This window comes from Zootoca vivipara, chromosome 7 (genome assembly GCF_963506605.1).
Source record: "Zootoca vivipara chromosome 7, rZooViv1.1, whole genome shotgun sequence".
NCBI lineage: Eukaryota > Metazoa > Chordata > Lepidosauria > Squamata > Lacertidae > Zootoca > Zootoca vivipara.
Genome location: NC_083282.1, coordinates 90050757 through 90078414, shown reverse-complemented (window position 1 = coordinate 90078414; position 27658 = coordinate 90050757). Strand labels below are relative to the sequence as shown.

The window sequence follows — 27658 nt, the reverse complement described above, 5'->3', positions numbered from 1 at the left end:
GTTGGGGAGAGAACTATGTACGTCATCTTGAGCTTCTTGGGGGAAAGGTGGGCTAAAGAGGTGAAGTTTCTGCTTTGCACGCAGAAGGCCTCATATTCAATCCTCTGCATCACCAGGTACCGCTGGTAGGAGCCATTGCCAGTCAGTATAGACAGCACTGAGGGTTTCCCAAACTTGGGTCTCCAGCTGTTTTTGGACTACAACTCCCATCATCCCTGACCACTGGCCCTTCTAGCTAGGGATGATGGGAGTTGTAGTCCCAAAACAGCTGGAGACCCAAGTTTGGGAAACCATTGGCAAAATGGACCAGGGGTCTAATTCAGTGTAAGGTAGCTTCCTATGCTTTAACTACAGTTCTGAAAAACAAGCTTGCAGGACTGCACTAGGCCCTGAGTTACGGCAAGCTCACACACGGCCATTGACTTTCTGAAGATCCATTTATGGCTTTTCAATGTGCAAAAGGGGCAGAGATATTCCACACACACAACCCACCCATGTCTCCTGTGCTTCTTTCCTCTCTCTCTTTATGTATTTCATAAAGAGAATTTGGATTGCTATTTTAACTGCAAGACAAAGCCTTGAAAATTAAAATGGAAAGAACAAAGGATCTAGAAACCTCACCCTCTCTGACCAGCTGAACTCTGGCCCTATCCCACCCCCCGACTCCAAACGTTGCTTTTTGGTTTCTGAGATTTCATCATGCACCCACCTTTGAGCTTATTAAGGACGAGAAACATGCTTTAAAAAGCAAAACAAAAAAACAAAACAAACATAGAATGCTTCACTCTGATTATTATTATTTTAAAAATTGAAGTGTATCTGAAGAAATGTGCATGCACCCGAAAGCTCATACCAAAATAAAAACTTAGTTGGTCTTTAAGGTGCTGCTGGAAGGAATTTTTTTATTTTGTTTTTAAAAATTGAGTCTGCATACAAGACTTAACATCTATACATGCATTTTTGCTTTAGTTTGATGCTTGGCAATTGTCCTTAAAAGATTCAATGACGTCTGTAATAAAAAAAAGAAGTTTGTTTTCCCTAACCTAGTGCCCTCCAGATGTTTGCAAGTACAGCTCACACCAGACCCAGCTGGCACCACTGGGGAACCAGCACCACATTGGGGGAGGCTGTGTTCCAAGCTAATGCCAATTTATTTGGGGGAAGGTTGTAGCTCAGCAGTACAGAATCTGCTTTGAATGCAAGGGTCTCAAAGGCAGGGATGGGACAGTTGCTTGCAATGAGTGTAGGCAATATTGAGCTAGATGGATAAATTGGTGTGAGGCACCTTCCTATGTTCCTTTGCTTCCAGAGGGACAAGTCAAGCACTTGTAAAAAAAACCCCTATTAGCCTATGCACGATAGCTCAGTCGTTAAGAGCATGAGACTCTTAATCTCAGGGTTGTGAGTTCGAGCTCCACATTGGGCAGGAATATTTCTGCATTGCAGGGGGTTGGACTAGATGACTCTCGTGGTCCCTTCCAGCTCTACGGTTCTTTGATGTCAGTGAACAGTACTTAACTCTCCCACTGAAAGTGATCAAATTTGGAAGGCACATCATCACTTTAGCTGGGTCATGCATCTTTTGTGTAGAGATTTACCTTCCCTCCCCATGGCTCCAAAGGAGCCCGGAATAAACCTAACAACAGATAAAAACCCATCACTAAAAACAGCCACTAAAATGCTTCCGTAAAAACCAGCAAACAGTGCCACAGCCACTAAAAACCCTATAAAAATCAGAATCTCAGAAAACTAGTTAGCTCCCCAAACGTTTGGCAGTGGATTCTTTCATATCTCCAGAAAAACAAACAAGCCGAAAAACAGACCTGTTGAACTTGCCTATCTGGGGAGTAAATTGTTTCAGTGAGGGTGCCACCACCAAAAAGGCCCTGCCCGTTGTCCTGGCAAGTCCTCAGCATGGCTTGCTACGGACAGGTTGATGGTGAAAATTCTGAGTAGACAAGAGCTGCAACCACGGCAAAGAGTGAACTCACCAGGCTTCACAGTTTGGAATGGGCTCCAGTTTGGTGTCTCGCGATGCCCTCCATGCCCGCTCACGATCTTCATTCCTAGTATCAAAATGAAAACACTGCAAATAGGGCAGGGTGTGTACAGCATCAAGAATGAAGTTATGGAGAAGCTTTAAGCATATGCTCATGCTCCCCACCACCCCACCTTATGAGTAAAGTTCAAACTACATGTTAATCAGAGTTGATTCTATGCATTGCCTCCTCCCCAAAACCCAGACCTAACTGGGAAAAGCTGCTTAACCTCTTTCCACTCCTACAGATTTCCTGTTCAAGAGCACATCTAGCTTTCTCCCCAACAAGTGCATAAGCACCCAGGGGAGGTCCGTTCTGAGCTGAAAAATGACGAGGGAGGGAAGGGTTAAGCACTTTGCACCCTTCTGCACAGATGCAGCTCACGTCCGGGCTGCTGTGTTTTGAGAATGAAACAGAGAGAGAGTGAAGAATGGATAAACTCCACATCAGAGGCAGACTGAGACTCAAGAGCTTGTAGGAAACTTAGGGAAGGAAATGTGCAGCAGTCTTTACCAAAGCTGACAAGTAGAGGTCAGTGTTCTCTCAAAGTTAAAGCAGGCAACAGTTTCACTAGCAAATATAAGAAGTTTAAACCCTGCTTCAGGAAGTGAAACTTTTAACCGCTATGTTGGCTTGGAGGTGATGCCCAGAGCCAAAGGAAGACAAGCAAGAACCATAACTCTGTTAGAAGTCGGTGGATGAGACAAGTGTCTGAAATCTTGGAGTGCAGCTGCCAGTCAGTGTGGACAATACTGAGCTGGGTGGACCAACAGTCCAGATTCCTATATTTCATTATATTTATATCCCAAGCTTAGTCCAAAAGAGCCCCTTTTCCTGCTGTCTAGTCCTACTCTCAGCCGTTCGCCTACGATGTTCACGTGCCTTGGCAGCTATGTCCAAGGCAGAATTTTCAAAAGCAGGGGTAGGAAAACCTTCAATTGTCAAAATTCCCTCTCCTACCTACACAATGAGCCCTGCTCTCTTCTGCATCACCTCAAGCTCAACTCCAGTGTTAAAGTCTCAGCACAATCCTCTCTGCGCTGACCAGGGGACAGCTGAGAGTGGGGTTGCACTGCAGAAAAGGGGACTCTTTTGGAAGAAGCATGGGACATGAAGTTAATGAAAAATTATCTGGACCACCCCCTCCTGCTTGGCTCATCAGGGGGAGGGTATGCTGTGGGGCATGTAAGATTAGGCAGTGGGCTAGAAGCAGCCTAGGGAGCACAGGTTGCATACTTCTGAACAAGAAATAGAGGGGGGAAAGTATGTTCTTTGGAGTTTATGCATAGTGGCTGGAGAATGTGCATATTGCCCAGACAATGCACAAGACGCAGCCGATATTATGCACATTCCCCAAGGCCTGTTGGGGATTGTGCATAATGGCCAGGAAATGCACATAATATCCTCTCCACGGACAGATTCTCTGCACCTTCTCCATGAGGCTCAGTGAATGTGCATAATGGCCAGGTGTTATGCACATTAGCTGCTCAACTTACATTCCCCTTAGCACACACTCAAAAACATATACTGCCTGATTAATCTGAGCATCTTTCTAGTCAGTCTTCTTTTATATAAAAAATTACACTCTAGACATTTCACCTATTAAAGTTTGCATCCTTGATTCAAACATAAAAGATCAATGTTAGCAGCCTCCTCTGTGCCCGAGGCAAGCAACTGTAGGCCTGAGTTGCTTCAACTTCCTTTTTTTTAAAGAAAAGAAAAGAAAAAGAACTTTCGCTCGAAGCCCCACAGGAACAGCAGTTCCGATGCGCAAATTTCATTTTTTTTCTCCATCTTCTGCCTGGCGGTCTGAGGGCATCAACTATACAGGAAAAGAATTAGCACGAAGATATGCCGCTGCCAAAGGAAGCCACTCTGAGTCCAAATGCCACCACAGGCTTATCTTGCTGGGACTTGGGGGAGAGGCAGACAGAGTGGCAGATCCTAGTCCGACTGCACTGGCTAACAATTAGTTTCCGGGCCCAATTCAAAGTGCTGGTTTTGACCTATAAAGCCTTAAATGTCTCAGGACCACCATACCTCAAAGACTGCCTCTTTCCAAATGAACCTTGAGATCATCTTCTGCGGCCCTCCATGTTCCCTTTCCTCGAGAGGTCCGGAGGTTGGCAACATGAGAACGGGCCTTTTCTGCAGTGACTCCCTATCTGTGGAATGCTCTCTCCAGGGAAGTTTGCCTGGCGCCTTCGTTATAAACCTTTAGGTGCCAGGCAAAAAACGTTCCTTTTTAACCAGGCCTTTGGTTGATCTGTTTTACATCCTTAAACCCTTTTCAAATGTGGCTCTTTTCCCCGCGGGGGGGGGGGGGTGTTAACTGAGTTGTTGTTTTTATTCTGATTGTATATGTTGTTTTCCCAGTAGTGATGTATGGAAGTGAGAGCTGGACCATAAAGAAGGCTGATCGCCGAAGAATTGATGCTTTTGAATTATGGTGCTGGAGGAGACTCTTAAGAGTCCCATGGACTGCAAGAAGATCAAACCTATCCATCCTGAGGAAATCAGCCCTGTGTGCTCACTGGAAGGACAGATCGTGAAGCTGAGGCTCCAATACTTTGGCCACCTCATGAGAAGAGAAGAATCCTTGGAAAAGACCCTGATGTTGGGAAAGATGGAGGGCACAAGGAGAAAGGGACGACAGAGGATGAGATGGTTGGACAGTGTTCTCGAAGCGATGGACATGAGTTTGACCAAACTGCGGGAGGCAGTGGAAGACAGGAGTGCCTGATGTGCTCTGGTCCATGGGGTCACGAAGAGTTGGACACAACTAAATGACTAAACAACAGCAACAACAAAATATGTTGTTATTTTTTCTGTGAACTGCCCTGAGACCTCCATGTATAGGGTGGTATATGAACTCAATCAATCAATCAATCAATCAATAAAAATAACAATAATGCAGCCTGGAGGTGAAGGGCTTTGTTGCAGCAATGGCTGAGAAGGTCCCAAGTTCAATTTCCAGTATTTCCAGTTCGGGCTTGGAGTGTCCCCAGTCTGAAACCCTGGAGAGCGGCTGCCAATCTGGGCAGGAAGCACTGAGTTATGTGGATCAACGGTATAACTCTGTGTAAGGAAGTGTTCCCTGTTCCTAGCCTAAGATGTGGTGAACAGGTCTTTCTCTGCATCCTACTCAAAATGGGAGTATGGCCAGTGGTGGATGGAGACAGGGTCTTCTCTGTGGTGGTACCCAAGTTATAGAACACTTTGCCCCATGGGATTTGGGCGGCTCCCTCTCTTGCTGCTTCCATGTTCTCAGCATGTTTGCACTCCTGTCTCAGCGACGTCTACGCTGGCTAGGTCATGTCCACGGAATGGAAGATGGCAGGATTCCCAAGGATGTGCTCCCTGATGATCTGGCTTCCGGCACCAGGTGTGTTGGCAGGCCAACTCTGTGTTACAAAGATGCCTGCAAACGGGAAACGACGGCTGGCAACACCAACCCCACCATGTGGGAATCCCTTGCAGATGACTGCAGTGCCTGGAGACAGTCAGGTTGTGCATCTGTCGCAGTGACCAGAGGAGGAATAACCGCTGGGAGGAGCGCAGAGAAAAGAAAGGTCATGGTGCAAAACCAGACACCTTCTTCTGCCCCAGCTGCAACAGAACATGGCTCTCCCGTATTGGTCTCTACAGCCACAGCAGGCACTGAAACGCTCCAACGGTTTGACTTCACCTGCAAAGGCGCACTCCTCCATTGTCTCCCGAGACAGAAGTATGCCAACAACAGTACAGTACAGACTTCCCTATTCTGGCAGAGATTTGCCTTGACAGGTAAATAATCTTGTGAATTGAAGATGTGTTTTTAATCTGCTGTGCCTGTCTCTGTTCTATTCTGCTGCTGCGGTTTTATTGCAAGATTGCAATTTTAAGTGATGCAAGCTGCTTTGAGTAATCCATATGCATCAGAAGGGCATGGTAAAACAACAACAACAATTGTCTTATCAAATAAATAAATTCCTGGGGACAAATTCCCAAGGAAGGGTCCAGCTGCTCCACACTGGGAGAAGAGGGAGAAATTCTGGGTAGGCCTCATGTTTGTGAACCGGTGAACACGGATAGAATGTGGTTTAACCAAAGGGTTTAAAAATAGGGAACCATTTGAATTTTAAAAGCTCACATAAAGAGCCACTCCCCACTGAGGAAAAGTTGCAGCATTTGGGCCTCTTTAATTCTGAGATGGGAGACATCATAGAATTGTGGAGTTGGAAGAGATCCCAGGGGTCATCTAGTCCAACCCCCTGCAATGCAGGAATCTCAACTCAAGCATCCCTGACTCATGGCCACCCAACCTTTGCTTAAAAACCTCCAAGGAAGGAGAGTCCACAACCTCTTGTGGGAGACTGTTCCACTGTCAAACAGCTCTTACTGTCAGAGAGTTTTTCCTGCCGTTTTGTCGGCATTTCCTTTCTTGTAACTTGAAGCTACTGGTTTGAGTCCTACCCTCTAGAGCAGGAGAAAACAAGCTTGTTCCCTCTTCCCGGTGAAAGCCGTTGAGATATTTGAAGATGGATATCATATCTCCTCTGTCTCCTTTTTTCCAGCCGAAACATACCCAACTCCTTCTGGTTTCTAGACCCTTGATCATCTTAGTTGACCTCTGCATACATTCCAGCTTGTCAACATCCTTCTTAAATTGTGGCGCCCAGAACTGGACACCGTATTCCAAGTGTGTTCTGACCAAGGCAGAATAGAGTCGTACTATGACTTCCCTTGATCTGGACACTAGACTTCTGTTGATGCAGCCTAGAATAGCATCAGCTTCTTTTTGCTGCTGCATCACACTGTATGGAGGCAAAATACAGTCCTCCGGGCCATGGGTATAGCCAGGATTTTTGCTGAGGGGGCGGCAGGACCTTTGTGAAGGCGGGGGCAGAACCAACAATCTGCGACTTGATTGGTATTTTTTATTAATTTACTTGATTTACTTAGGGCAGCAGCCCCCCCCCGGCTATGCCTATGCTCCAGGCTTTTCTATCTGGCCCTTGGGATTTTCTCCAAGCCACACTCCTCTCCCCAGGCCACACACTTCACCAGCCCTGCTTTGCACCCTTCCTTGAGTGTTTTCACCTGGCTGAAATGTGCCCCTGAACTCTGACAATACCTCTTGCTCACCTGGAACAGAGGACAGAAGTGTGCAAATGTCTGTAGGAAGCAGCCAACTACAGAAAGCTAAATTTCACATTCGGCGCTATGCTCCCCCCTTTTGCTTCTGGCCCTGCCCATTATTGGCATGTGGCCCCCAGAAGACTGCACGGAAGGGAATGTGGCCCTTGTACTGCATGTGAATCTAACAATGATAAACACAATGCAAATGGGAGACGGGGCTCAGTTTTGAGCACAGACTAGGAAATAGCAGCATTTCCTAGAACAGATTGTGGGGAAAATCAGCCGTGCAGAATATCCTAAATCCAAAACACAAACACGCATCCGAACCCAAACAAAACTGAACATCCGATGCTTCCAAGGGCCTCCACACTCTGTGAGGCACAAATACCAGACCATCTGCTCAAGATGGTGTTTACCCTTGCTTTGTTAAATACTCCTCCAATTAGCCACCAGCTATAAACAAAGCTTAAGCACATGGCTCCTCCGAAACACGGCAGCTGAACATCAGGCAGCGGAAGGAGAGGGAACCTCCAAAACTTGCCTATAAGAAGAGACCAATGGCCCATCTAGTTCGGCAACCTGTGCTCACAGTGGCCAGCAAGATGCCTGTGAGGAACCCAAAAGTAGGATTTGAACACAAGAGCACTCTCCCCTCCTGTGGTTTCCAGCAGCTGCTTTTCAAAAGCATTACTGCGTCAGACCATGGAGGCAGAACAGAGCCACCACAGCTAATAGTGATCAACATCCCTCCCTTCTACGAATTTGTCTCCCCAAGTTCTAGCGTTCTAGAGGAGTTAACCTTCCGTATTTTGCTTTTTGTGAGTACTCTGCATTAGACTGCATTGACACTGTTCTAAGTATCCAAGCAGGTTTGCTAGGTAAGACGTTTGAAAAATGTAATTTCAAATATGTAATATAAGAATGCATTCTGAAGGCTGCAATTTTTATTTTATTTTTTGCTGTGTGTTTGGGTTGTTAAAAGCAGTGGGGCATCACTGCTGGAACAGAATGTCACTGCATGACTTGACAAAATAGGATGGGTTCAGTTAAAAGCTGTCTTTGAAGAAGCTTTTAAAAATATGCTGTATGGGATGTTAAATGTTTATTTCCCCCCTGTTGTGTTTCAGAATGTATTTATGTATATAAGTTCTTCAGTGTAAGATCTGCTGGGTGACAAGTGACTAATAAGTCAAATACTGTAAATGAATAGTGTTATGAGGGAGAAAATGACTTCTCTATCCACCTTCTCTGTGCCATGAATTATTTCATAAACTGTTGTTGATTTTACTCGCCTTTTCTCTTAACGAAAGACTGGATGGCCCTTGTGGTCTCTTCCAACTCTATGATTCTAACCTATCGTCTTCATCTTCCATAGTTTCAAACCAAAATTAGCTGACCCTGCCCATCATTGGTTCGGTCACCACCTATGCTATGATTAGACTCCTGCTAACCACAATGGGCAGCAGCTTCCACCGGCCCAGGCCCTAAGACACAGGCACAGGCAGGCAGCGTCCAACCCCCCCAACCCGCCCCAGTTTGTTCCACGTACCACGAGCAGCTGCAGCAGCAGCACCAGCAGAAGCAGCAGGGGTTGTTGCGTCGGTGGTTGCTGGCGCGTCGCAGTACTGTCGGAGAGGTCTCATGCTGGGACATTGGAAGGGGTCTCCCCGCGTACTCTGGCTCCGGGTACTAGGGAAGGAAGCAGAAGGAGGAGCGTGAGATGTCACATGGAGCAAGCCTGTTTTCTCCTGCTCCGGAGGGTAGGGCTCGAACCGATGGATTCAAGTTACAAGTTACATCGAGAAGAACCTTCCGACAGTAAGAGCCGTTTAAAGGTGGAATGGACTCCCTAATCTACTGGGAAGGGTTGTGGGAGCCCCCAGAGCTGATTTTTTTGGGGGGGAGGGGGGATTTGTGGGGTAAACATGGGAGTAGGATAAGAAGGGGAAGTGCCACTGTGCAAGCAGAAATTGTCCTGCTCCCACAGACACTTAGATCATATTCACACCATATGTTTAAAGCGCTTTGTGGGAAGCCACAACTGTTTAAAGTGGCTTAAAGTTTAAATACTGCTTTAAATGTATTCTTAGGGCCTATTTGTCATAGGCAGTATGAGCCTAGATGAATCATTGGTCTGACTCCTGTAAATCTAGGTGGTAACAATTCTTGCCAAAACTTCACCAGCGCTGAATAGAATGGTACGTATGATAGCACTCATATTCCACCCTCTGGGGCTTTCTAAACTTACCATTCATAGTGGCACAACCGCCGTTTGATCCAATGTTTTTGAGGGTGAATTTGTAGCTGACTGCCTGCACATTTGGGCATAGGTTACTGCTATTAGGGGGCAAAGGGTTTTCCTTTGTACGGTAATGATGGGTTGTGCCCAAATTGGAAAAAATAAATATATCTGTGGCTGTACTCACATCACATCCTTATTATTATTATTATTATTATTATTATTATTATTATTATTATTATTATTATTATTATTTATTAGTACCCCGCCCATCCGGCTGGGTTTCCCCAGCCACTCTGGGTGGCTTCCAGCAAAGATTAAAATACATTAAAATATCACACATTAAAAACTTCCCTAAAAACAGGGCTGCCTTCAGATGTTTTCTAAATGTCAGGTAGTTGTTTATCTCTTTGACATCTGGTGGGAGGGCATTCTACAGGGTAGGTGCCACTACCGAGAAGGCCTTGTGCCTAGTTCCCTGTAGCTTTGCTTCTCGCAGTGAGGGAACCACCAGAAGGCCCTCGGAGTTGGACCTCAGTGTCCGGGCAGAATGATGGGGGTGGAGACGCTCCTTCAGGTATACTGGGCCAAGGCCATTTAGGGCATTAAAGGTCAGCACCAACACTTTGAATTGTGTTCCTTCAGTCCGCAGAAGTCAAGAGTTTTTAACATGCATGTGGCAATAGCCCTTCTGCAGCCTTTCAAAATTTTATTCAATGCTGAGTATTCCGGAATTCTAATCTTGTGGGAGCACAGGAGATTAGAAGAGGAACTATGTGTCTGTCTGACAAACCTGGCGATTGTGATGAAATGTTGTCTCCAGCTAATGTTTGCTGTCATGGGCAGCACTCTTGACTCAGGACTCTCAGCTTGATCTGCCACATCTCTCCTCTGAACTGAGCCACAAACTTGCAGCTCGCACCAGTGAGAGGGAAAGTGGTAGGAAACACATGCCTTCCAAACCAGATCCACCAATCCCAACCCCCACTCCACACAGGAAGTGGGAAGATGCTTATACACATGCCATAAAAAATACTGAGCATCCATTCCTGTTCTTTCACAAAAGTCAGATTTTTCAAATGGAAGAAGAAAAAGCTCCCCCTCGTTATACTGTTCTGGAGTACTAGCTGAATAATGACGTCATGTGGCAACATGCTAAACATTTCCCCCAAAACCGAGTCAGTGGCATGAATGCTCCCACTCAAATCAAGTTATGACGTCAAGGTGCTACTTAGCCAATCAGATTTGACTGTGCTCTGATGTCACCCGAGACCGTGTGACCAATTCAGGAAGCGTTGTCTCACTCTTGAATACCCCCTTTCGATGCAACGAAGGGGTGAAAGAAACCTCTAGAAGGGCAGCACTTCCCAAGGTTCTCAGATTAACCCCAAGCCTGACCTTCCTGTAAGACAAAACCAGAAGCTCACCTGCTTCCCCACTTCATAAACCGCCGGCATGGGCAGTTCTGCTCTGCCGTTCTGGCCCACCGTGGCTGTTTTTTCTGGCCAAGGGCTGGCCACACGTCCCGTTGACACTTGCCCTTCCTAGGGCCCCTGCAGTTTATGGGATGGCACCTGTCGGAAGACAAAGGCAATAGCCCTTCAGTGTCATCACAATGCAGTTTCTTTGCCGAGGGAGTTGAACCTCGCATACCAGAAAAGGAAGTACAGTAGCGTATTATCGTTTTTTAGTATCTCAACTTATCTCTAATGCCTGGGGGCGGGGGGTTAATTTTAAAACCACAACACACACACACACAAAATGAACCTCTGAACCAAAGAAACTGATGATCCTGCTCATCACATGTAAAGAAGAGAAGAGAAGAGAAGAGAAGAGAAAAAAAAGGTGCTAGCATGTTGTCTGGTGTGCAATAACATGGATTCGGATGCTCATTGGAATGAACATCCTATTCAAAGTCACACTGCTAAACTACATCCTCACTTGGATATGCTCCCAATTCGCAATCTACTTCCCAATCCAAAATGACACACACCCACTATGTCTGCTCACGAATATAGGTCTCCTTAGCTGAATTGGTGGGAAAGAATGTACATAGCACAGTATTATTATAACATTCTGCTTATGTGTCATATCACAAATATTGGTTCCCTAAAGGTGTAAAGGGGACGCAGGTGGCACTGTGGGTTAAACCACTGAGCCTAGGGCTTGCTGATCAGAAGGTCGGCAGTTTGAATCCCTGCGACAGGGTGAGCTCCCGTTGCTCGGTCCCAGCTCCTGCCAACATAGCAGTTCGAAAGCATGGCAAAGTGCAAGTAGATAAATAGGAACTGCTCCAAGCGGGAAGGTAAACGGCGTTTCCATGCGCTGCTCTGGTTCGCCAGAAGCAGCTTTGTCATGCTGCCCACACGACCTAGAAGCTGTACGCCGGCTCCCTCAGCCAATAATGCGAGATGAGCGCAGCAACCCCAGAGTCGGTCACGACTGGACCTAATGGTCAGGGGTCCCTTTACCTTTAAATGTCCATCAGTTTGACTATATTCACCCTCAACATCAACCCCCCCCCCCGGGCAACAAGCAGCCTCTGTTCCTGGGCACACATGGCTTAATCTTTCAGGTGTCTACAGACTTGTCCACAGAAGCTCTCTTTTAAATTTAAACCTACGATTGGTACGATGTACCAAAGAAAGCACCTGCATTTCATCACAGAGGCAGGGGACCTGTGGCTACTCCAGATGTTGTTGGACTCCAACGCCAAACTGACTTTTGGCCAAGCTGGTTGGGGCGGACAAGAGTTCCAATCCAACCACACCCGGAAGGCCACAGGTGCCTCCATGATCCCTGGCTGACCATGTTCACCACAGATAGTGTTCTTCTACCCTCCGGCGAACATGATGAGCTTTCCTTCAAGTCTTGGTCCTACAGAAGTGTGGGTATGTGAGTGTGGTGGCCCCCCTCCAAACATTTTAGGTTGGAAAGAGGACGCCATGACTGGCTTGGCACACTCCATGTCTTTCCTGGAAGAAAGGGAGGTGGGGCATTTCAGTGGCTGATGCTCTGCAGAGGAACTTAGGACCGTAGCAAGTTACCTTACACGGAGACAGACCATTGGCCCACCTAGCTCTGCATCATGTAAACCAAGTGGCAGAGGCTCTCCAGGGTATCAGACAGGGGTCCTTGTTAGCTTTGCCTGGAGAGATCGAACCTGTGACTTGCCTCTGCCCAGCCTTGGCCAAGTGGCAGCGGAAGGGAGGCGGAAGGAACCTGGCAAGGCAACTGCGGTTGGCCAAGGCTGTTGGCCAACTCGGTACACAAGTTTCCCACGCCTGCCTATGCGCAAAGAGAAATAAAGCCACATCCGTGGCCTCTGCTCCATAAGTGGGGAAGCTCAAAACTTGATGGCAGACCCATGTAAAGCACATTGCAGTAATAGAGCTAGGTAAATGCTCGCAGGCCCTTCATGCACAACACTGGCACAAACGGAAAAGTGTGACAGCCTTACAGCAATGGAAGGGGACTCTTTCCCCTGCAAACATTCTTCACCATCAAATAACTGATGACCTGCAGGTGTGGAAGTCATCACAGAGAGATGTTTCTCAAAGCCTCAGATACGAAGCATTTTAACAGAAGCAAGCTGTCATGTTCTTTGCTGATTCAGACCAACACAGAACTGGAATAATAAGCAAGACGGTGTTTGGAGAAGTCACAAAGCTACATGACAGAATCAGGCTCCTACAAATTTAGGCATCTGGAAATCTGGGAGTTTCCCACTCCTGTGTTAATGGGGCAAGGCTGATTAGAGAGATAAGACTTCTGGGTTGCACACACAAATGAGGTAGTTGCAATGATGGTCTTCCATAAAGAACCTCCCATTAAAGGGTAATTGGGGGGGGGGGAAGAGGGGCACTGCAGAAAACTACTCGGGGCAGGATGTTTCACTAACCATTTCAGCTGCCTCCTCCCCAGGAGCACAAATCTGTGGGCCTAAGCACCAATCGCGCAACCTGATCAGCTCCGTGGGCCGTTTGCACATCCGACGCCCTCTGCTGCAACTTCGCTGCATGACCTTGTGCCACAGAGAGTGGCGCAATCACTGGATTGTGCATGCCGGAGCAGAATCTGCATGGGACTAGGGAACCGTGTTAGCAGCGGGGCAAGCCAGCCCCTGCGACTGCTGATTAAAAGAAGATAAAGAACGAAAACTTCAAGTGGCTTGCTGCAGCTGCACACCACACAAGACAAGGCGAATCAGTCAGCCACCAAAGAAGCTGGGGTCAATGTCGGTCCCTTTAACTCCTTCCCTGCCTCTGTGATACTGACAGATGGAGGCTCCACGGTTGCTGAGCCAGACTAAAAGGCATTTCATATATGAGATATTTTATAAATATGCCTAAAGTTTTTGAGCACGGGTCTAAAAATGCAATGTGGGAAAGAAACAGGTTTGTCTGGAAACATGGGTTTGTGCACCAGTGTCCGATTTAGCAGAATCATAGAATTGTAGAGTTGGTAAGGACCTCCAAGGGTCATCTAGCCCAACCCCCTGCAATGAAGCTTCCTGTGAAGTGTGTAGGGCCCTGGCAAGTAAAGCAACGTACAGAAAAGCCCTGAACTAGGGGTGGGGAATCTGTGGTCCTCCAGATGTACGTGGGCTACAACTACCATAATCTCTGACCATTGGCCATGCTGGCTGGGGATGGTGGGAACTAGAGTCCAGCAGAACCTGGAGGGCTAGAGGTTCTCTAACCTGGATGTAGCACTGGGAATAGGGAATGTGCAGCGCTCAAGATGTGGCCAGACTCCATCCAGAATGGCCATTATGGGCAGGGATGACAGGAGATGGAATCCAGCAACCTCTGGAAGGTCACAGATTCCTTGCCCTAAATGGTCATAAAATCATAGAATCGAAGAGTTGGAATGGATCCCGAGGGTCACCTAGTCCAACCCCCTGCAATACATGACTCTCAGCTAAAGCATCCATGGCACATGGCGACCCAACCTCTGTTTAAAAAACCACCAAGGAAGGAGAGAGACCACCATGTCCCGAGGGAGATTGTTCCGCTGTCAGAAAGCTCTTCCTGTCGTTTAATCGGAATCTCCTTTCTTGTAACTTGAAGCCATTGGGAAGAAGAAGAAGAAGAAGAAGAAGAAGAAGAAGAAGAAGAAGAAGAAGAAGAAGAAGAAGAAGAAGAAGAAGAAGAAGAAGAAGAAGAGGAGGAGGAGGAGGAGGAGGAGGAGGAGGAGGAGGAGGAGGAGGAGGAGGAGGAGGAGGAGGAGGAGGAGGAGGAGGAGGAGGAGGAGGAGGAGTTTGGATTTGATATCCTGCTTTATCACTACCCGAAGGAGTCTCAAAGCGGCTAACATTCTCCTTTCCCTTCCTCCCCCACAACAAACACTCTGTGAGGTGAGTGGGGCTGAGAGACTTCAGAGAAGTGTGACTAGCCCAAGGTCACCCAGCAGCTGCATGTGGAGGAGCGGAGACGCGAACCCGGTTCCCCAGATTAGGAGTCTACCGCTCTTTACCACCACACCACACTGAGTGCTAGCCTCTGGAGCAGGAGAAAACCAGCTTGCTCCATCCTCCATGGGACAGACCTTGAGATCTGAAGATGGCTATCATATCTCCCCTCAGCCTAAACATGCCCAGCTCCCTCAACTGTTCCTCATAAGGATTGGTTTCCAAACCTTTCATTGTCTTGAAATTGGACTCGCCTTTACTGGAAGTTTTTAAGCAGAAGTTGGATGGCCATCTGCCAGGGATTCCTCAGCTGGAGTTCCTGGATTGGAAGGGGGTTGGACTAGATGATCCTCGGGGTCCCTTACAACTCTACAATTCTTTGATACTCTGACCAAAATCTCCCCCCAAGCATTTCACTTGGGGCACCTGCTAGCCAATACCTTAGAGCTGGATACACTAGGCGCTCTATTTGAGATTTTAAGAGACAGGGACATGTCCTGCCAGAGAGCCATGGCCCTGGTATGAACAGCTGGCTGTGGAGCATTTCCCAGCTCTACTGCATTTGCACATGGGGCGGGGAGAGAGAAACTAACTGCTTTCCTCCTATTTCAATGCTAGCCTTCTTGCCACTGCCTCTCCCTTTCATGCAAACAATCTGTAAAACAGCCAGAGCCACCGCGACACAGAAACTCCAAAGCTGAGTCTAGACTCTCTTACTTACACAATGCAGCACAGGCTGAGGGCGTCAAACACGGGACCTGCCTGGTGTTCTGCATCTTCCTCAACATCCTGCCAGTAACCTCAGCACGGAGGGGAGAGCATGGAAGTCAACTGCCACCTTCATATTTGAAGGTTCTGTCCAGGCCTTGCCAGCACCTCGGAAGGTGGTGGACTCTCCTTCCTTGGAGGTTTTCAAGCAGAGGTTGGGTGGCCATCTGCCAGGGATTCCTGAGCTGACGTTCCTGCACTGCAGGGGGTTGGACTGTGTGACCCTCAGGGTCCCTTCCAACTCTACAGTTCTATGATCCACCCCCCCTCCCCACCAAATCTTTGCCAAGAAATTCCAAATTCCTCTGTTGACATTTGTTAAAACTGAGCCACTCTTTGTCATTTTGCACCATCTGCAGTGAGCATGCAAGGAGTTGGGAGATGCACAAGGGAACAAGGCAGAGCACTGAAGCCCCGCCCCCTCCCCAAAAGAACCATCGCTCAGGATGCACCCCTTGTCTTCCGAAAATTATTATTGATTTATTAAAGTTATTCTATCCTGCTGTTCTTCCCAAACGAGCCCATGGCAGCATCAAGGGCTGAAACCGCATCAAAGATCGCTCACATGCTTTTGTGTTAATGCCCTCCTTATTCTGTAAACTGTTACCAAAGAACTTTTCCATTGCTCCCAGAATCGGTGGCTAAGGTGCTCAGTTTATACCTATGAATTCCACCACCACCCCATCAAAAAATTGTTGTATCCTCACCAAAACATCTCCTCTAGGCACCCTGGCCCTGCAGCTCAGGGCATCAGACAAATGCCTCTTTCCCAAAATTTGCACTATGTGTCAATGATACTGGCCCCGCCTCGCAGGGCTGTCGCATGAGATAATAACATTGCCAAAGCACTGAAGGGTGCTTGATAAAACTACAATGACAAATGCAAAACGGCTGTTGGCAAAGACAAGACACGCTTCCGCTTGGATCCCAAACAAACAGGATGTCAAGATCACCTAACTCAGGCACCTTATGGTAAACCTTATCTATTCACGGCATCGGCTTCTGAGAACGGGGCTGTTTCAGGGGACGACTCTCAGCTGGATGAGAAAACTTCAATCTGCAGAATAAATGAAGAAGAAGGAAAAAAGAAGACCCGTGCCACCAAATGTTAGGATAAAAAGGCTTAGCTCAGAATCCTGTTATGCAATTCTGTTAACATCTGCCAAGCGGATGACAAACTTTGTGGATTCCCTCTGCGACTACGTTAATATCAAAACCAGACACACGCTCCCATGAATCCCAGGTGCTTCCCTCACAGAATATATTAACACCACACAGCGAGAAGCTGGAAACCAGGCCAATTCGGCAAGCACAAGGATGTGAGCTGGGAGAAAATGGGGGGGGGATTAGCCAGACCACACCCGAAGAAACAGATGATGGCAATTAGAAATCATATTGGGATTTGGGGGGGGGGGAACAAAAAACTAGCAGAGCTGTAAAAGTCTGGGATCATCTCCCTGGAACAGCTGTGGAATAAAGAACCTCAATGCACCCAAGACAGCAATAGGAGCCGTTACGGAGGAAAACTTGCCATTTCTATTCCAAAGATGCCCATTCCAGTTACAAGGAAACCCTTGCCAGGATGCAACAGGATTTTCTGGGATTTTTCCAGCCCTGGAAAATGGAACAATGCTCTGGAACAGCCATTCCCAGCTTGTAGCTAGTGTCATGCTGCGTATGGGCTCTGCCGACGCAGCTTGCGGCTTCTACGTGAAACCTTATTTCCTGTGCTTGTGTTGCCCTGCGAGAAAGCAAAGAGGGTAAGAGAAAGCCCCGAACGATGCCTCTGCACCTTCCGACTTGCCAACCGCTTTCCCAGCCTGTTGCAACCAGCAAGAACCGCAAGAGGCCACCTGAGATTCTCTCCTGTGTGAGGGTTTGCTGAGGGAGCGAAAGCCCTTTGTGCCGCAACGCAGGAAGAGGCAAGGATAAGACACAAGGGGGAGGAAATGGAGCTGAGAGAGAAAGACAGGGAGAGGAGGCTGGAGGGAGAGAAAAAAAGGAGGATGGGGAGGATTGCGCAATGGCATCACAGAAACTTGTTGCATGGAGGAAATGCTGAAACTGCATTGGAGGCTGGTGCCTCTGCATGGGAGAGAGGAACCTCCTGTCCTTCCTGGCCTAACCTGTGTTGACCTTCCCTCAGGTGCAAGACTGACTGATATACTCCTGGGTGGCTAGCATCATTTCCTACCTCCTCCTTTTTCATCCTCACCTTGGGAGAGGAGACATCTTTGTGTCTCTCTCCTGAAGAGATGCATAGCTCAAGGCGACTCCACCTTAGGGAACTTTCCCAACCAACATGCATTTCCTGTAATAAACATGGCTTTCTCATTCTCCTAAACCAGGCATGTCCAAAGTCTGTTTCGGGGGCCTAATCTGGCCTGCCGGTTGGTTTAATCTGGTCCCTGTGGAAGTTTATTTCCTGGGGTAAAATCCTAAAGAAACCTCAACAACTCCAACCCGAAAAAAAGCTCAACAACTTTGGTTGGCCCCCACGGCCCTTCACTTCATCAAATCTGGCCCTTTTTGAAAAAAGTTTGGACACCACTGTCCTAAACTCAAAAGTCTCTGTGTGATTGCACAGTGTGCCCCTCGAGCAGTGATTTAAGTTCCAACTTATGCCACGCATTTAAACACCAACTCCCCAAAATGGGGTGGGGATGAAACTCAGATGGGCTGTAGAAAGAGGACAGAGTCAGTGCTACAGAAAGGGGGTAAAGAGAGAACGGAAACGAAAAGTACACACTGAATAAAAAAATGGCAGCAAAAATGCTTTAGTGTAGCAGTGCAGCCCGGTTGAACTAAAGCATGGGTAGGCAAACTAAGGCCCGGATCCGGCCCAATCGCCTTCTAAATCTGGCCCGTGGATGGTCCAGGGATCAGTGCATCTTTACATGAGTAGAATGTGCCCTTTTATTTAAAATGCATCTCTGGGTTATTTATGGGGCATAGGAATTTGTTCACCCCCCCCAAAAAAAATAGTCCGCCCCCCACAAAGTCTGAGGGAGAATGGACTGGCCCCCTGCTGAAAAAGTTTGCTGACCCCTGAACTAAAGCGTAAAATGAAAGAATGGCCCTTAGAGTCATTCATTCTCCAGTCCTGGCTTTTTCCATTCGATGGGCATCCAGTGGCACAGGCGGGGATAATTTATTGCAGGCTTGGAGAGGAGATGGACGCCCTGGGACCATAACAGGGAGGGAGGCGTAATACTGCCTGGGTCAGCAGTCGAGACAGAAATAAAATACAGTGGTGCCTCGCAAGACGAATTTAATTTGTTCCACGAGTCAATTCGTTTTGCGAAAAATTCGTCTTGCGAATTGCGGTTTCCCATAGGAATGCATTGAAATTTCTTTTTTTGCTCATAGGAACGCATTAATTAAATTTCAATGCATTCCTATGGGAAACCGCAATTCGCAAGATGAATTTTTCGCAAAACGAATTCGTCTTGCGAGGCATTCGTCTTGCGAGGTACCACTGTACAGTAGCTGATCTCCTCCTCCTCCTCAAGTGTTCTAGGGGCTCACTCAGTGCTCTTATCTGATCTGCCACTTCTGACTCTGTTCATTGAAGATTGCAGGGTGGGGAGGGGGGAAATGGAACAGAGGACCTTCTGGATGCAGAGCATGTGCACCATGGCTTGAGTGACAGCTTCTTCCCAAAAATAAATGTCTGGAAAGACAGATGTCTTTCTAGGAGGCCCTAGAAAGCTTTACAGAGTTAAGGAGTGCAGACATATGCAACCTTCCGTAATTCATAGAATTGTAGCGTTGGAAGGGACCACGAGGGTCATCTATAGTCCACCTCCCTGCAATGCAGGAATATTTGCCCAACATGGGGCTCGAACCCCCGGCCCTGAGATTAAGATGCTTGTGAGCTATCCATCATGAGTCTTCATCCACCCATCTTCCCCACAAGTCTTTACCCAACCCATTCTGGAAGCAGAAGGCATTGGGGAAGATGGAATGTACAGAGCGATGTGGAAAGGTAGAAACTAGGAAGGAGGGAGCCTCCACTGTTGTTGCCTCGGTTGGAGAAGTGATGCTGCTTTGGTTGGGAAAGCTGCATGTGTCCTGCTGCAAACCAAGACTGGCCCTGCCTCTTCCAACCAAAATTTCTAAAGTGCATTGGAATGGCAAATGAAAATGCTGGACTATATGGAATTGGCAGAACTGACAGGAAGACTCCGGGACCAGACAAATGACAAAGTTTTAAAGGACTGGAAGAAATTTAAAATGTATATAGGGAATGTATTCGATAAATAGAGTTTGAATATCCAGGAAAGTAAAGAGGTAAAGGCATTAGGGAAACAATAGAAGATTAGAAGTTTGAAATTAGGGTAAATGATATGAAGATGAATTAATTTGGAAATTTTAAAGGGACTATATGATGGGATAGAGGATGATTTAGAAACTGCTATAGAAGTTTATAAAAATGAAAATCAGATAGTAGGGAATTGGGGAAGCCTGAAGACAATGAATATTAAATTGGATAAGAAATGATATATTTTTCTGTTATATGTTGTTTGATTTTTGTATTTTTGTATTTTGATGTTTTTGATGTGTTTTGTATTTTGTATGTTTGTTGAAAAAATGTTCAATAAAAAACATTATAAAAAAAATTTCTAAAGTGCATTTGAAGTAGGGATGGGGGCGGAATCTGATTCAGTTTGCACTGAAAGGCGAATCTACCGGTAGCTATTCTGCACTGTCCAATGTGTGAACCAAAACACAGGCATCCCTTTGAAATGTGCACTTCTCTGAATATCACAATGGAGTTCTCCACACAAGCAATGTGTCCAAAAAATGCATATACTAAAGTGTGCATAAAAAACCACCCATCCCTAACTTGAGGCCAGAACTAGTGATTCATCATAAAACATGGAACAGGGTTACTAAACCTGTGTTTGCCTTTGAAGAGAGAGAGAGAAAAAACGGGGGGCTGGTCATTTGCAGGGAAGAACCAGTATGTGTGTGCAGGAGGGCCAGGGAATTAACTATTCCCTCTGTCATTACTGGTCTTCTGAAACGGTTCCTCACTCTAGCTGAGCTCTAAGGCCATGTTTCCCAGGGAAATGGGGAAAGTTGCTGCAGGGGAAGGGTTAAGCACACATAACACAAAAGATTCCACTTCCTTCACTTCCACAGGACGCTTTAGAGGCAAATGCAGGATTGGGAACTCTACATTTGTTGATGAGCATCTGGTCTCACCATTTGGGCAACTCCTTCCTGTCATTCAGGAGCCTCTCTATGCAACTTTGGGCTTCGTTGGCCAGAGATGAGGCTCACACGAGCATTTCATGGAATCATAGAATCATAGAGTTGGAAGAGACCACAAAGGCCATCCAGTCCAACCCCCTGCCAAGCAGGAAACACCATCAAAGCATTCTTGACATATGGCTGTCAAGCCTCTGCTTAAAGACCTCCAGAGAAGGAGACTCCACCACACTCCTTGGTAGCAAATTCCACTGCCGAACAGCTCTTACTGTCAGGAAGTTCTTTTGCACAATCACCTTTCCCAGAATGCAAACAGAGGGGAAAGAGAGGGGAAAGAAGCTAGCCAGGTTCGCTGCATTGCTTTCAATTGAGTTGTTTTTTTAAAAAATACACATAGGAATTTATTTAATCTCAACTCTAAATATTCAATACAAATAAGAAACAAATAATGGATTGAACAAAGTCATCCTCTTTGCAAAAAGGACTTCAGCTTGTGCAGCAGAACTTCCCCTCTTGCTCTGCCCCCCCCCCAGGATCTGGGGGCAACATGGGAAGGCGAGGGGACGTTGCCTTGCACAAATGTAAGTCCAGGAGCAAATGGGAGGGCTTCGTTCGATACAACCCCAAGATCTACATTCATACACATACACCAAGAATATTGTAACTCACGCTAAACTCCGAGAGCCAGGCTGCAAGGCTGCAAGATACAGTGCTTGAGTGTGCAAGCAATTTTGATCCGCTTGTGTTGAACACAGACGACTCCTGGCCACATGCTGCCCCTACCAGCATAGAAGGAAGGCCGGAAAGGCTTCAGCGCTGCCTTGCCCCTTGACTTCCCCAGTGCTCACAGGAGGAGGAAGCTGTGCCGGACTTGCACTCAGCAAGCACAGCAGCTCTTTGCTGGAGGAGGGAGCTGTCAGTTGGCGAGGGCTTCTCCCCGCTGATCTCTTTTGGTGGCTAATCTTCCTTCCCAGCTGCTGGGATATCTTATGCCTAATAAACATGCACTGGCAGATGCTTTCAGTGGAAATCCCAAAGGAAGGAGGCTCTGCATGAACATGGAAACAGACAAAGCTGCTGCTTTATCCCAGGTCAATTAGCCCATCTTGCCCCTCAATACGGTTTATTCCAGCCTTTCCCAACCTGGTGCCCTCCAGATAGTTTGGATTACAGCTCCCAGCCAGCACATCTGATGGTGGTTAGTTTGTAGTGCAAAAACACCAGAGGTTGAGGAAGGATGGTTTATTCGGACTGGCATCTGCTGACCAAGTGGAAATCCCAGAAGTGATTTATTAGTGGACACAAACAAACAAAGTACGAGAGACCCTTCGATGCGATTAATCACACCATCTCTGAAACTTACAACATTGCTCAACCAGTGTTTGGGGCTGCAATTCAAGGCGCTGTGGTTTTAAGCAACTTCTAATGCCGAAGACAAGCTGCTTTTGAAGCTCAGCAGTAACGTCTTGTCTCTTCGGGATCAACTTAAGCAAACAAATGGGGGGGGGATGCCTGGCTGCAAGGGCAGTTAGCAAGTTATTTCGGTTATCAGCCGGGTCCCTTTAGTTCAAACCCATTGGCCGCAGTCTGAAAAAGGTCACACCCCTTGGCTCTTCTTTTGGGGTTTCCAGAGAATGGAGAATCTCCAGATTTTAGAGAGGAGAAAGTGTGAGACAGCGAGAGTTGGGAGGAGAAGGGCGCTTGGTGAGATTCCTGCATTGCAGGGGGTTGGAGAAGGTGGCCCGCAAGGTCCCTTCCAATTCTACAATTCTATGATTACAAAAAATTGCCGGGCCCTAATTCTGTTCCCTAGGAGGCTTCTGAAGGCCACCATCCACTTTCAGTGGGGTGAATGTGGCTTTGCAGATTGCAAGCTCTGCAGACCTGGCCTATCGAGGGCACATGAAAATCTGCAGAGGCTCTGCCCAGCAGCAGAGCAAAGGAGGAAGTTCATTTTGGGTAGCTAAAATACCAGCAGTTTATCTCAAAACGCCCTTTAAAAAGAGGAAGGAGAGAGAGTGTGTTAATTGCGAAGAGGAACAATTTGAAAATGCGGAAATTTCCCAAGACAACAAAATAAGGACCCGTCTCTTTGCTTTGAAAAGGGGGTGGCTCCCCCCTTTTGTTCTGGGGAACCTGGACTCGTACGCAACAGATTTAACAACAGCGCAGTTCAAGAGTCATTGCCGCCCGGTTTCCAAATTGTGGCTTGGTGATGAGGCAGTGTGATGTTCAAAGGGGTCACTAGGAGCCAGCCCTATGCCAGACAAATTAAGTTTTAAAAACTGGAATTCCAAGGGGAACGGCGACTATAGTATATTCCACTGGAACGGCCAAAAGTCATGCAAAAAACCAAACAAACAAACGGTTTACAATTTATTTCTACAAGCTTTCCCTGGAGTGTGACCCAGTGATAGATTATTTGTTATTGTGTCTTTTAATTATTATTATTTTTAAAAAGAGAATTTGGCATTGTTTGCTGCTTCGGTATTTTACTATTAAGCAGTATATGAATTTGCAATATATATATATATATACAAAAACACCCACATTGCTCAGTCGGTAGAGCATGAGATTCTTAATCTCAGGGTCGTGGGTTTGAGCCCCACAATGGGCAAAAAGATTCCCAGGAAAGTTGCCTCACATCCAGAGACGGCCCAAAACATTTTGGCGATGGCATATCCAAATGGCATTCACCTCTCCTACCACAAAACTGTGGTAAAAATACATGTTGGTTAACTAATTGTCAATTTTTGCCATTCTTTCCTGGCCCCACAAGAAACTTCCAGCTGAGGTAGGCCGCCTCTTCCGGCCTAACGTTAGGACCGGGCCTAGTTCTCATCGAATTTCCTGGGCATGTTTGCCCACTATGTACTTGGGATATTTTCACCACCTGGAAACCAGAGACTAATTCTCACACAGAAAACCACAGGGTTTGAATCCAGCCCAAAGGCCACAATCACGCCATATATTCAAAGCACAATGATGCCACGTTAAACCGTCATGGTTTCCCCCAGAGAATCCTGGGAAATGTCATCTGTTCAGGGTGCTGAGAGTGGCCAGGATGATTATAAAACGACTCTGGGAACTGTAGTCCTGTGAAGGGGAATAGGGGGTTTCCCTGAACAAACTATACTTCCCAGGATTTTTTTTTGGGGGGGGGAGGAATGTTTATAACAGTGATCAGCAAGCTTGGCCCTCCAGCTGCTTAGGGACTACGATTCCCATCATCCCTGACCACTGGTCCTGCTAGCTAGGGATGATGGGAGTTGTAGTCCCAAAACAGCTGGAGGGCCAAGTTTGGCCATCACTGGTTTATCGTATATGGCACAAAGTTGCGAATGACTTCTGCCAGTGCTGTGGAAATTCCCCTCGCTCTCCTCACACACCCATCTGCTGTGGCAATCCCCCCATTTTGGGGGGGGGAAGCAATAATAATTTTGTTATTTAATATGCCACCCCCACCTGACTGGGTTGCCCAACAAAATATTAAAACACATAATAAAACATCAACCATTAAAAACTTCCTTCTTGGAGTAGATTTGGGAGCTGGGGGGGCACATGGTGGGATTTTAGGGGAAGTTTTGATATGTAGGTGGAAATCATTCTGCTGGGATGGCAACTCCTGTCAGATCTTGTAACCACCTGGGGGGTCTTCTTAAAATAAAAATAAAATAAAAGCAGGCAACGAAAAGGAAGCCCCTCCATCACAACACAAAACAATGACTAATCCAAGCAGAAAGGAAACTCGCTTACCGCCTTTAATATACTATTAAGCTAGAGGGACAATTGGAATAAAATAGCCTCAGGAAACTCACAAACTATAAATATTTTTTAATTTGTATCTATACCTGCGAGTCTCAGGGCGGTTACAACATAAAATCACAATACAGAAACACAAAATACATAATAATAATAATAATAATAATAATAATAATAATAAAAAACAAACTACTTGGATGTTGAAGTTATGTAGCCGAATCCTGGTCAGAAAATATAATAAAATACAATTGTAACCTGACAGTATGATGTGTTCTGCCACTACCCCATCTTGAAATAGAGTTAACGTGAACAGGGAAATGAAAATAATCTGGAGCAGGAATCCTAAAATGTGAAACGGCGTATGGATATTTAAATGAAACAGATTAAAGCAGATTAATATGTTCTGGGAGAAGTTTATGGGCTTAGAAAACAAACAGAGAGTTGCCAGTTACTGGAAAGAGGGCAATGTGGGATTCGGACAAAAGTTCCTGGGAGAACGTGGCATAACTGGGTGTCTCCCAGTTCATCTACGCACCCACAACGGCTGTTGGAAGAGGTGCGAAACCTCTCAGGGTGACCTCATTGCCAACATGAAGGAAGGAGATGGCAAACTGGGTGGTTGCCTTTGCACCCGAGGAACGCATTGTGGTGAAATGACACCCAAATGACTCGAGCGCCATCTTTGGCCCCAGCCCCGAAGCCCCCCTGCAAAAAGAGCGAGGTTTGCAGTAACACCGCACACAGGAACCGCTTCGTGCAAACAGCTTCCCACGCAGGAGAGGCACCCACACGATTGTTGTCTTCCGAGGAGCGATGGAGGCATGAGCACGGCGCTTCAAAGAGGGCTTATTTCTATGCGCCGACCAAGATGCGGCGCATAAGCTTGAACCGAAGCATCAATAGGATAATCCACTTAAACATCTATGCATTTATGATCCCCGAAAGAGGAGGTTGGCGGCCGGCGGGGGGAGAGAAGCAGAGGTGACAGAAGCAGCTAAAAAGTAGTGAGCGGAACAAAGGCATGGGATGAAAAAGAGGTGGGGAGGATATGAAGAGGAAAATGGAAGAGAACGAGCAGAAAGCATTGAGACAAGGACAGGTCACACCAGCGTGAAACAGGATATGAAATATTTTTTCCAGCTCTGAGCACAAATATTCCCGAAACACCAAGCTTCTGAGTAAGCAGAAATCCCCCTAGTTTTGAATACATCGGAATACAAATGTCTATTAAGGGAAATTATCTGGGAATGAACTACAGCATAGCACTGAAGTTTTTAGAATATGGCTTTGACAGGCAGACCCTTAAATGAGGCAGACAGGTAGATATTCATTTGCACACAGTTCGTAATAAAAGCAGGGAATCTTTTGCAAACAGGGGGGGGGGGAGCTGGTTCTTTTCCCCCTCTGGCAACAGACACATGAAGTTGTGGGCAGGTGGTTAAAAACAAAAAAAGCCCAAACATTGTGGACAAGTGGATTCTGTTTGCAAAAGCTGCTGGGGCTGGGCAGCTGCAGACACACCAGCCCATTGCAAAAGGCTATCTTGCCCCAAATCAGAAGAAGTCAACCTTGAGAGCATGGTAAAAAAAAGGTTCCAGGTTAGTACAGGTTCCCTACCTGTTCCGTGGCTGGCAGGATTCCATCTAGCCATCCTGAGGTCTCTCCAAGCAGACTGATGTCTACTTGCAGGGCACGAAACAACACATTTTGCAAAAAAGGAAGGGGTGAAAAAAGGCAGATAGACTCGAGGGGTGATAGAACACAAAAAAAGGAGGAGAGGGGAAGTGAATGTTTTGTTACTTCACAGGAAAGGGAGTGGCAAAGGAAATGGCATAATCTAATGCAACGCTAAAGCCCTTTTTTGGGAAAGCCCCGGCCAGCGAAGATCTCTTGTGAAGGCTTCCTAGAGACAGGAAAAGCTGGTGGCCGTGCAGAGAATGAAGAGAGGAAGCGGTTGAGAAAACCAGAAAAAGTGTGGAGGAGGCACAGAACGGCAGGGTTTGGAACGAGAGAGAGAGTGTGTGTGTTCCATGTTATGTTCTCTTGCTGCGCCGCAAAACTCTTCAACAAAAATATTGCAAAAAATAAGCATTTTATTATTATTTTTGCAAATATGGAGGTGCATTCATCTAATTACCAACATTGGTTTTAAAATATTGCAAAAATATTGCAGAAAATAAGCACATATTTTTTTTGCAATTATGGAAGTGCTTTAACCTAACTGCCAAAGCTGGTTAAAAAAATATATATTGCAAAAGATCTGGATCTGCTGGCCCAAGCAATGCGGTTGAGCTCTTGGAATCCCAGGTGGCAGCTTATGGCATTTTATCAGTGTTGGCTGACATGCCTGCTTTCAGTGCCACAGGAAGACAGAGACCAGGCTGTTCTCATTCAGAACATGCAACTTCCAGATCTGCCGACTGAGAGGCATTCTATGCAGAGCCTGCCTTTGGGGCGAAATGTCTGGAACTTGCAGCTGGTGCAGAATGAGACAAAGGGCTTGCTAAGTGATGTGAACACAGGAAACAGGGAGCTGCTTATACAGAGTCAGACCACTGGTCCAGATGGCCCAGTATTGCTGACACTGGTTAGCTGCATCTCTCCAGTTTTTCAAGGAGGGGATATTTCCATTTCTACCAGGAAATGCCGGGGAATGAACCAGACACCTTCTGCATGCTAATGACATCCCTTGCCTATGTCTGACCTCTAAATCCTGAAACAACTTGGGTCCTAATTACGGTATCTGTAGTCCGATTATGAACCTGCCCTCCCTTCCAGCCCTTGAAACCTTCTGGGGAGGTTCACCTACAGACCCCATCCAACAAAAAAGTATGGCTTAGCCTCCGTGGGGCAAGGGGGTCTTCTCCTGGGCAGCCCCCAAGCTCTGGAACACTCTTCCAATGAAGGTTTGAGTAGTCTCCTTCCAGGTGTCTAGTTCTCTTTCCCCCAGAAGGCTTTCATTCACCTGCACAGCATGCCTACCAGTGGGTACCAGGCTAGTAGCTAAATGCAAGCCTGCATTATAGCACTCACCATCTTGCACAATATTTTTTTTTCAGAATGGGATTGACAAACTCCAACGCTATGAACTAAGCACTA

General features: G+C 46.7%; 1 protein-coding gene across 1 annotated transcript in view; it reads right to left on the bottom strand.

Moving 5' to 3' along the window:
- Positions 1–26654, bottom strand: part of RGS19 (regulator of G protein signaling 19) — a 29114-nt gene extending 2460 nt beyond the window's left edge. Inside the window, exons 1-4 of the mRNA XM_035123758.2 lie at positions 26177–26654; positions 10827–10973; positions 8710–8849; positions 1992–2066 (exon numbers count right to left, since the gene is read on the bottom strand). Coding sequence (XP_034979649.1) covers positions 1992–2066; positions 8710–8849; positions 10827–10856 — 245 coding nt within the window. The 5' untranslated portion in view covers positions 10857–10973; positions 26177–26654. The remainder of the gene's footprint in view (positions 1–1991; positions 2067–8709; positions 8850–10826; positions 10974–26176) is intronic.
- Between the last annotated feature and the right edge of the window lie 1004 nt (positions 26655–27658).